Below are 11,289 nucleotides of genomic sequence, written 5' to 3'. Positions count from 1 at the left end.
TTAACAACCTTATGTCCAAGTATGTCTGCACTGGAATCTTTGCTGATCGAAGAGCATCCCATGCATAGCATCTTTCTTTAATAAGGACTTGCATTACTTCAAATTTTGCATTATTCAAGAGAGAGAAGCAAGAGAAATGGATCTTTCGATATGGACGAGTGAATTTTATTAACCAGATTATTATCCCAGTCATGTATACTTTTCTTTCACAAGCATCACTCATGGTGTGAATGAGGCAACGCCCTTGTATTCCTTTCTATAATACAAAAGAAATACATACAAAAGTAAACATTTGTCGAAATGAAATGAAAAATGCTTATTTTGTAACAATAAGACAAGCATTGCAGATGTTTGTATTTAGATAATATTGGACAAACATAACCACAAGGGCAATTTATCTCCTGGATGTCGACGTATAAATGTTTATGAAGCCAAAATGTTGTCTCATACTCCTGTCTATATATGTTTGGCATCAAGCCATCTATACTTCTGAGAACAGTTCCACATCAAGCATTGAATCTTTCATAAAATATAGTTATCCACTCTGTGCATAACTATATTTACACGCCCACTTTGTGCGGTAAAAAATTCAGCACTGCAACTAAACCAACCGTTCAGCCAGTAAGCAAACTACGTTTCCAATTGGATAGCAGATGTAACATACCACCTATGAGGAGATATTATACAAACCTTGCTGTAAAAGCAAATCAACCAAATTATCATATCTAGGACCCATGATGATATTGGAAAAATAGCAGTCAAATAATTGCCAGTTCTTATAAGATTTTTCCCCATTGGCTGATAAGTAAAAATCTTTGAATTGGAAAAAAAGCTGAATGACATATAACTTTCTATAGTCCCTGGAAATGAAAAGCCTGCAGTCTCTATGCAATGACTTGTTTTTCCATATAAATGAGTTGATCAAATTTAACAAAAAGTGCAGCTTGCCCCCCCTTTTTTTCTTCAAAATTGAACTGTGATAACTCTGCAAATTATGCTGCTGATTATAAAATATGCATGCTACTTTCTATTTTCTGGAATGATTATGAAATCATGTACTAGCAGTAAACTCAGATGAAGCTAGCTGAGCCTAGGAGATCTTGCTAAAAATACACTGCAAGGAAACAACATATGGAGTAATACACATACAGAACCTGATTTTACCGCAAACAATGGTTACCATTGCAGCAGCTAAGGAAACAGCAAATAGATATAAGAATTGCTTTGAATAAAAATAGCTGGCTCAAGCGGAGTTCCAAGCTGAGTTCCTAGCAATATCGCCCAAACTAGCCATCTGATCTCAAGTGAACAATCTGTCACCCCCTCGTGACAATATCTTGACATGCACTTGATCAGAGCGGTCTTGTTCGACGACCTGCAGCCCGGCCACAAAGAAGTGCATTCCTAGGAATTGGGTATTCGTCCCTCCACGAATTTGCTGGAGAGTACACGCGGAGATAGAATTGCTGCCCCAAGTATTGTCGAGCCCAGTTTTCAGACCTTACATTCCACATACCTACATTATCCAAAGGCATATAGACCGCAGTCCATCCTTTGGGGTAAACCTGAAATGAGTTTAATATCGCCAATGTATCAGATAATCCAAAGGTAAAAGATGGAACAAACTCATTGTGCTTATACTTCCCAAGCTAAATAAGTCAGCTGAATCTACATATTTCCAGTTATTGTTGGTTTAGAGGAGCTGCACCATGGTTTTGGACAATCCAAAAGTCCAAGAGATCATCATGCAATTTCCACATTAAATACAGAAAATTCAGTGGGGCACAGAATTTTGACAGCTTGCCTAGACATTACGGCAGAATCTACTAAACAGGGTTATCATAGGATACTCTCAAATCATTTTCTTTTATTTAGAGTTTTCCAGTCATAGACATATCGTACTAGCAGGCTCATAGAAAAGATGCATTGCTCAGAGGCTGAAATAGTTGACAATGAGTTTGTTTCCTCAAAGTGATGTGATGTAATGTGGTAGTTGTGCTTGAAGTAGAGCCCGCTGGCTAAAAGAATTTTTGAAAAGAAAAATTATGAAAGGTAACTGGCAATAAAATAACTCACAAGCAGCTATGTCAGAAAATGAGAAGTTATATTTTTGCCATTACTAAACCTTAAAGCTCTGAGATCATGATTCACCAATCTGTCAAAGAGCGAGGAAAAAATGAATGTTTGAATTCTCAATAATTACCTGAAGCGTGCAACGATTAACAGTGTCTCTCAAATTATAAGACTTCCTGCTAGCTGCTGTCCATTGCCCTCCATCCATTCTGCAGATTTCCAAATAATTCTCGATTACGATAGGTAATTAAGAATGAAAATATAAATTCTTGGCGAAAATGCTTTAGGTTCTTCATTACTACCCGACAACCCAGAAGGAATATCCATCGATATGCCATGATTGAACGGTGTCTTCGTAGTTTTCAAAGATAATCTCAACATATTCTCGAAAATTAGCTGCCATGACAGAGGTCTGGAGATAACCACCTCCAAATGTTGGGTTATAAGGAATGCTTCCAAGTGAAAATACACCAGAAATCTTGTAGAAGTCTGCAAGTTTCAGGGGAGTATCAGCTGGAATAAAGGAGACACTGTTGACAGCATATCTCTGCTTGCCATTGATGATAGGTGCAGAGTTTGCAAGCCTAATGGTTCGGGTAGTGTTGACAAGCCCATAGTGATAGGAACCTTGCGGGTTAGGCCTTGGCCCACTAGCTGTGAGATTCCATCTGGTTTTTAGATAAGAAAAGATCAGCGATCCACGTTAATTTGAAAATCTACAGAGTGGAATAAGAAATTTAGTAAATCAATAAAATTAGAGCAAACCACATCAAAAGATCTATCCATATTGTCAAACATATTAGCTTTAGCTCCCATCTATACGTGCTAAATATAACGTTGATAGTCTAGAAAAGATTTTGCATGGTTACGATCGTGCAAATTCAACAGTCTATGTAAAGTAAATTTAAGGTGGGATATGGAAAACCAAATTGCATGTATTCTAAAGTGAAGTAGGAGCAAAGCTCCAAATCAGATTATACCTAATTATATTAAGAAAAAGCTTAATGATAGAGATTAGTGACCATAAGATGGGGATAAATTGTATAACCAAGGATTAGGATCACATTTAGATACAAACCACTACACTGATACAGCACAAGAAGCAACTTTTTATTTACAAAAAGGACATTGGCATAATTAAAGAGCTTATTTGAATTGCTTGAGACTATATTCATGAACTATCTTCAGAGAAGCTTAAATGGCTCAAGTGCACAAGGATAAACAGATGCACATTAAGGGGCGAACAAGATGACAGAAAAATGAGGAGATAAATACATGATCATTAAATATTTTGAAGTGAAATATAATACCGAATAGATCTGGCCTGGTTGAGGGACCAATTAATCTGGGTGGTAGGCCCTCCAGGAAGTGGACCCACAGGTTTTCCGAAAGAATTACTGTAATGGAGGATGGCAGTGGTGGTGAGCACAGTGCGGGTAAATCGGGTGGAAACCACAATGTAGTAGTCCCGTGGTGGCTGATCAGCTGTGACGAGGACCGAGTAAGACTGGCCCAGATGGACATCCAATGAAGAATAGGTATTTTGGAGGGTGTGAGACCCTTCAACCTCAACCAGCTTCATTGTGTGCCCTTGAAATCTTATGTTTAGAGATGTTGCCAACCCCACATTGGATATCCGAAACCGGTACGTTTTACCTGTAAGAATCAAAATATAACTCGTATAATGTATATCATAGTGTAGTGAGATAAAAACACAGAAAATGGAAGAACAGAGAGACAGTATCCGCTGTCTATAGATAAAAGAAGATGAGGAATACCTCGTTCAACTGTAAAATAGTTCCCATTCCATCCACGGCCGTTGATTAGAACACCGTCAGGGAAAAGAAGATTCCTGCCACTGTCTAATACGTACTTCAGGACCTACAAATGGAAAAAAAAATAAAAACTTATGATATCAAATAATGATAAATCTAGGCAACTAAAGTACAAAACTAAAGACTCGCTAGCTCATGCTAGACTGAAGAAATCAAAGTAGTATAAGTGAGGATGAAGATCCAGTACTTGATAGAAACACAGAACAATGCTTATGTGCAAAAGTAGAAAAAAATGAGGGGCTTTAGTGCTTTTCGTTTTTTTCAATATTGCTGGATCTCGACAGTCAACGTGAGAAATTATTGCAGTTAGGGTGGCTTACAGTGTGGTTGGCCTTGTACCAGTCGCCAATCAACAAAGTATAATCTCCAGCAGGAGGAGGGAAGGGCACAGGAATCAGTGGACGACTCAGGATCCTGAAGCCACCAAATCCACCAGCAGCCTTGTGGAATGCGAGAGAGGGGAAGTAGAAGTAGCTTCCAATCTGGTCCTTGACTTGCAGCACATAGGTAAAGTTCCTCCTAGGTGGGATGGGACAGTTGGTGCCATAGACCCCATCTTGCCATGAATTCCTCCTCTGTTGTATCCCATTCCTGCTCAAACATTTAAAACCCCATACATCAGTGTCAGAATTCTCGTATAACAGGCACGATGGGAAAAAACTGATTGTGCAGCAAAATTATTCAAATGAAACAAGAACAGTCCATATGTTGCTGCATTTTTTTGGTTTCATTAGCACGAATAAGACCTCCTGATTCCGTGGTGTTCCATTAAGTGATTTAATCAATCTTATCAAAACGACTACTAACTGTTATATGAAATTCTTCTGCACATAGACAACTACGCATGTTTCCCACCAGTCCACGCTTAAAAATCTGGTGCTCTATCGAACATGGTCACTAGCACAGTGCTTTGGCAGGAAAACAATCAGATGATTTAGGATCAAACAAAGATGTCAACAAAGATGTCAGCTTTGTTTGTCACGATCAAACAAATTGTGAAATTGGTAAATTATTAGATAACTCTTGATCTATTCAATTACGATAGTTGTTGAAATCACCACTTGTCTTACAAATTTAAGCTGATAGAATAGAGTAGATTTACTTATATATTTTATATTTTCTTACACTTTTTCTCACGTGTAGGCCGGACTTTTTTTTTAATGGGTGAGCCCAACAAATAAATTTTTTTTGATAATGGGGTTAAAGAGTGTAGAGACAGGTTTCGAACTCAAAACCTCTACTCTGATACCATGTTGAAATCATCACTTGCCCCAAAAGCTTAAGCTTTTAGGATAAGTGGTGATTTCAATAATAGTCAGAACCCATGTTGTCTAATTAAACATTAAGGCCCTTAACCGAAGCTTACAAATTTAACACCTCAGGTTTAGACCCACACATTTAGCACCTAGGTTTAGGCCTATTTTAACTTTTCTGGTAGCTATTTAACACTGGCTCTATTTTTTTTTTTTTTTGGTACAAAATAGCGAGGGGGGACCCACCTGCGTAGCAGCCTTCACTGGGCTCCCCTTCCACCAGAAAATGTTCGATGCAAGTCAGAAGTTTCTGCGTGCTCTTTCCGACCCGTAGGTTGTCTCACATGTGAGTACGTCGCCCAGCGCCACCTCAGTATCGGCAGACTAAATGACAACTCTACCTGATAAACCAGGCAAGGGGTATCCGGTCCTCATATTTAATCGACGCTCACGCGTTTCGAACTTAGGTTACTTCTGTAAAATCTTAGCTCTGTTCCAACTGTGCTACCACCTTGGTGGTGGACCCTAATTTCTATAACACAGCACTTTGCCATTGATCCGTTCACCCGGCCTCTGGTGCTGCAAAGAGGTCAGCTCTACTGAGCCAAGTCCATCAAGGGCCCAAGCCCAATTACTCCCACCATTCACCGCCGACCATCTCTAGCGCATGTTGGCGGCTGACATGAGATCTAATAAATAAGCGGCCGGCTGACATGAGACCTATAATATAAAAGCGGGTCCCGCACATTCCATGCTAACCTTCGGATCTCAATCCAAGGGCAGCTTGGACTGCACCGACATCAGATTACAGATGTCATGGAGACCAATTAAACCACATTAAAAAATGATAAAATTTAATAGGTTGAAGACGAATCTATACCATACCCACCCGTGACCACAACGACGCAAGGGGTGGGATTCCTGCTTCCCGCTGCCGCCCACCCTTTTCGATTGTTTATTATCTTTAGTAATTTTTTGTTTACTCCTACGGATCTAAAAACTAAAAGGAGCGCCAATCCAATCCCGCCTTTCATCATGTCCTCGATTTCGCCCCCCTTTCCCAAAATATTAGTGGATGGACCCGGTCCAGCGAGCCAGTCCAAATCCCGAAGCGTATCTACGGTGAATAACAGGATGAATTCTCATCACCGTTTTGATCTCGAAGAGTTTAAATGTAAAGGATGGGCAATGCGGCGAGCATTACTATTGGACCGGTCCATTGGAACTGGTCCATCCACTAATTTGTGGCCTTTCAGAAGAGGCAACAGAGAAGTGGCGTCGGCATCTCTCACGTCACTCTGATTGTTGCCCAAAGACACAGATTTGGACCTTGAATTCTCGATCTCGCCAATGACCTCCATGAATGGAAGCGTAACATTCATAAAAGAATAATTTCGTAATGAAGAAAACGAGGGAAGAAAAAAAAGAAGAAGAGAATAGTAACGGGGAGCGTAGTAGCGACCAGGAGAGGAGGAATGGCTCCGGCAAGCTGTTGAAGACGTTGATGATGAGGTTGTCATTGGTAACTGCCTCGATCTGGGGCCCCGGGAACTGGCCATTGATCAAAATCCCCTGCAATCCGCCACCAAAGAACAAATCATTTAACAAAAGCTCTCTCATTTCAAAGAAAACACTGAGAAACGAGATGAACGAGAGAGAGGAGTAGGAGGAGGAGGACCTGTTGTTTGACGCCGAGAGGCCAGATGTCGCCGTAGGTGATGTTCCAGGTGAAGAAGCGGTAGGGATCGTCACCTCGGACAGAGGAAATAAGAAGAAAGAAGAAGAGGAAAGAAGCCAAGAGCCTGGTCTTTCCCATTCCGAGGCCCCTCCCCTTTCCCATTCCTTCCTGACTAGAAAAAAAAAAAGAAGAAGATGCTTCGAGAATGGGTAATTAGGGAAGAAGCACAGTTAAAAGGGAAATGGGAAGAAGGCGAGATCTATGGCCACGTTCTGATAGCGGCGAATAGAGCGAGCGGAATAAAGATAGGAAGAAGGGATACTTAATAGGGAAGCGAGCGTACTAATAGACGTGGACTTGTGAGTTGTTTCTCTTCAGGCGGGCCTCCTTTTGTAACAGAGAGAGAGAGAGAGAGAGAGAGCTGTCACGGGTTGATGGCGGGAGTAAAGAAGGGCAGGGGTCGGCAGGAGGGGCGACGGCCATGCCGGTGGTAATGAACCATGGAACTCCACAGTTTCATGTAACCACCCCTAAATCTCGCATTAAGGACGGATGAGAATACTTAAAAATATTTCTCCTAATCTCTACACAAGCCTCATGCAACACCTTCCAGTTTATCTACTTGACAACTTTGTCATGTCCCTATACATTGCAATACAATGAGAATAGCCTCATTCAGAACTTTTGGGCCATACAAGCCAAGTGAGAACGAGAGATTTACTTTCTCTCTGCTACATATGTAGTAATACAGTGAGAAGAGGCTTGAAGGCCAATTTAGGATCAATAATGTCTCTTTGATATCTCTGTACTATCTTCGCTGGATCTCACTCGTAGCTTCATGTGGCGCTTTAATCAGGAGTTTTAATTGGTGTCGGTGGGCCATGTGGGATCAAGGGCAGCTCTACGGCACTTCTTGAATATTGAATTGATTACTTGAGGAAAAGAAAAAGGTCCTTTTCAATAAAAAAAAGGTTGCCGTTTTATGAATACATGTACTGTCAGGGTCTGATGCGAGTTCGAGCTTACTGCTATGTGATGTTCACAGATTGTTAAACAAGAATAATCTATCGTGGACCACATACGTCTATTGGGAGACAAATAGCGTGGCCGATTGGATGGTCTTATTTGCAGCCCACCACTCAGAAGACTTCATCTGAGATGACTATGCGTCTGTGCTCTATTCTCTAGCATCTTGCTTAAAGCTAATTTCATTCCCTTAGATATACTGATATTGCTAAATAAAGGAAAGGAGTTTTTTGCCATGATTATGCCTAATTATAGACATGAATTTGGGTGTTATAGTAGCTGTTTTTATTTTCCTTTTTTCCGGAGGCATGCTACAATTAGCTCGGAAAGTTTAACCAGTTCTAGATGAATTGGTTTAGCATGATTTCCTTAAAATAGAGGCTTCTGAGTTTGATTTTCAGGACATGGATTTAGGAAATTGCTGCGAACCTCTGTATCACAAGATATGATGAATTTGCTTTATTTAAAAAACTGCATGCTTGATTGAGAATTATGGGCCATGAAGGATGCACAAATTCTCCATCACAGTAATTGCCTGGCAATGTGGATTATCAATTTGAGCTGTCTCATATAGCCGAACTAGTTGAAAACAATAAAATAATCCAGAAAGTTTCATATTTTATTTTTATTTAATACAACATTTTACTTCCAAAAATAATCACTCTAGCCGAAATAAATATAAATAAATAAATAGTAACGGGCAAGGAGCAGGAGCAAGAGTTTCTGGCAGATTTTTGAACTGTTCAGGTTGATAGATGGAGATTTCAAGCAAACATCACTTCCCCTCCTGCCCGCATGTGCACTTCACCAATCCTCCCTCTCTATCTTCTTCGGCAATATCTATTGTCTTTGGATCACTCTATCCTCTTCTCCTCCAATAAAATCTACTCAACTTGTACAGAGCTCTCCATTCAACTTTGATACGGACGACATCGGCATTACTGTGTTCGACCATCATTAAAATTTATCCATATTAATGATGTTGTTGACAATACAATATTCAGCTACCATTAGTATAACAAAAATTTTGATTAAAATATTCTACTTGTTATACTTATTTATTATTAGAAATAATTATATTCTACGCATCATCAAGGGCCAATATTAGTGATGTTGGAATTTAAGTATTTGTAGGAAAGCATCAGTACAAGATTTTAGTATTGATGATGAAAATTGTTACTTGGCTATCATAAAAAATTATTACTATAACAAAATTTTGATTATTAAATCTTTCTATTCAGTATATTTTATTATAATATAATTTATAAATAGTTTCTAAAAAATTATCGCACCAGTTCCATGTATGCATGTCTTTTCGAAAAAATCTTCATTGGACATCAATAGCTGATAGTCCTACTCCGTTATTTTTTTTACTTTCTTTTAATACGACTGAATGTAAGAATTATATGAACTATCGTTTTCTAAAAAAAAAAAAAAAAAAAAGGGCTCCGGGAAGAGTTGGATGGAGCAAAGAAACATAGCATGTGCGGAGGCCAACATCACGTCATCCCAGGCTACAGTTGGCAAGAATTAATTAATTCATTAACCCTCATAATTTAGCTAACAAGATGAGTGAACAGCCACGTGAAGCACGGAAGTTGCATCACAAAGACATGGCCTGTGTCGGTGCGTTTTATTTACGAGTTCTCTTCCAGCTGTCACCTGTTCCTACATGGCCGAACGATGGAAACAGGGTCAAAAACATGCGTGCAGGACTCTTTTATGCAATTAAACCTTGGGTGACTCCACAACAACAAATACGTGAGTGTGATTATTTTACCAACAAACAAACATGAATGCGACTTGTGGGGGGAAATGCCCTCTGATCGAGCCTAGATGGGCGATAACTGTCATGTCATGCAGCTTGGTTTGATTGCGATGCATCTTGAATTCTTTTTTCTTTGCAACGAATCACTCACATTAATCTAGTTCTGAATATATAAAAAGCCACCAAGATGGTAGGCTGATGGTACTGAACATAGTCTTCCATCCTCATAGTTCCAAGTTCGAATCGTTGCAGCGTCGATTAAAATATAATTTCAGCCATTGCTTGGATATGGAGCCTAGGAGTGCTTATTGGACCTCTAGTAAATTTGGTGGTGCCAGGTGTGACGTACTCATATGGAGGATTCGAGCCAGAACCTAGAGGGATAGTCGAGTTGGACCTACGGATGGGGAGGGTACGAATAAAATCGATTGGAGTGCCCAACACACCGCTATTTTTGCCTACATCGAACACTCTCTTGGCGGGCGGGGGCCCAGTGAAGGTACGTGGGGGTGGGCTTATTCCTTTTTCCCTTCTTTTCTTTTTCTCAAAGCATATATATATATATATATATATATATATATATATATATATATATATATATATATATATATATATATATATATATATATATATAATTAGAAAATAATAAATTTCGAAAGACTCACGAAAGCTTCCGTCGAGAAAATTTTTCAGAATAATTTGCCGCAGATAAAACCACCCAATCAATAGCTTTTTTTTTTGGACACAATTAACAGTACCTCCAAAGCATGATGGTGATTGGTGTCTCATCTATGCCAATTGCCAGGGTGTACGTTCTAAAATGAAAATAACCTTGTTTCATGAATTAGTTGATAAACTTTTACAGAATTATTAGGGCTTCAAGCAGCAATATATGTCCATCTGATTGACTATTGACCGCGATCGTAGCTTGTTAATAGTTACTCGAGCCATTTATTTTTTTGTACATGCCTTGGTTTATTTGGTGATAGAATTTTTTTAACAGTGCTTAGACGCCGGCCGTACAATGATGAATCTGACTATAATTACGAACCGTACAATAAATGGATTTGTTTTACGACGGGGCTTTGACTGTCTGAAATTTAAATAAATTCTTCAGCCATCACAAGTCGCAAGCCATGAAGCCGCGGGTTGGGTCCCTGCGCCCCGTGGCACGTAAATTTTGCATGCCGCTCTTTTTCAGCCAAGCACATTTTGAGTCCTCCGAATTTGATTCGTACGTATATAATATTTTTTAACTAATTATTTAAAATAAAATTTTAGATTGTTATAAATAATATCAAAATCAATCTAATCTATAACCTATATGAAGTAGAAAATACTATAGCACAGATTTTGAATATTTATATAGGATCAAAAAATTCAAATAATATATGTCGACTAACTATTTTGAGTGAGGTTTTGAGTCGTTATACTATTAAAATTTTCTAAGTATAAATTGAGATTTGGCAATTGAAAATCATTCTACGTTTAATTTTTTTAATTAAAAATTTTATTTCCATTTATTTCTTGTTGAGCAACATTCATTTGTTTATTTTTTAATTCTATATACATTCATGCGCAACAATGTAAAAAGAAAAATGTATATATAAAAAAAACTATGTGCAAAATTATGATTTGATGTGCATATAAAAGTAA

At 38.8% G+C, this 11,289-nt stretch overlaps 1 protein-coding gene across 1 annotated transcript; it reads right to left on the bottom strand.

Moving 5' to 3' along the window:
• Nucleotides 1–1,001: 1,001 nt before the first annotated feature.
• LOC103707198 (protein SKU5 SIMILAR 14-like) lies at nt 1,002–7,501 on the bottom strand. Its single transcript, XM_088722852.2, has 9 exons — nt 7,183–7,501; nt 6,840–7,011; nt 6,624–6,733; nt 4,229–4,499; nt 3,852–3,954; nt 3,384–3,729; nt 2,376–2,741; nt 2,204–2,282; nt 1,002–1,565 (listed from the first exon to the last, which is right to left on the bottom strand). The coding sequence occupies exons 1-9, from the start codon at nt 7,320–7,322 to the stop codon at nt 1,353–1,355; spliced, it is 1,800 nt and encodes a 599-aa protein (XP_088578978.1). The 5' UTR covers nt 7,323–7,501; the 3' UTR covers nt 1,002–1,352.
• Nucleotides 7,502–11,289: the final 3,788 nt, after the last annotated feature.

The sequence above is a fragment of the Phoenix dactylifera genome, chromosome 1, assembly GCF_051530095.1.
Source record: "Phoenix dactylifera cultivar Ajwa chromosome 1, Ajwa_hap1_PhDact_Kaust_v1.1, whole genome shotgun sequence".
NCBI lineage: Eukaryota > Viridiplantae > Streptophyta > Magnoliopsida > Arecales > Arecaceae > Phoenix > Phoenix dactylifera.
This window is presented reverse-complemented; position numbering and strand designations above follow the sequence as displayed.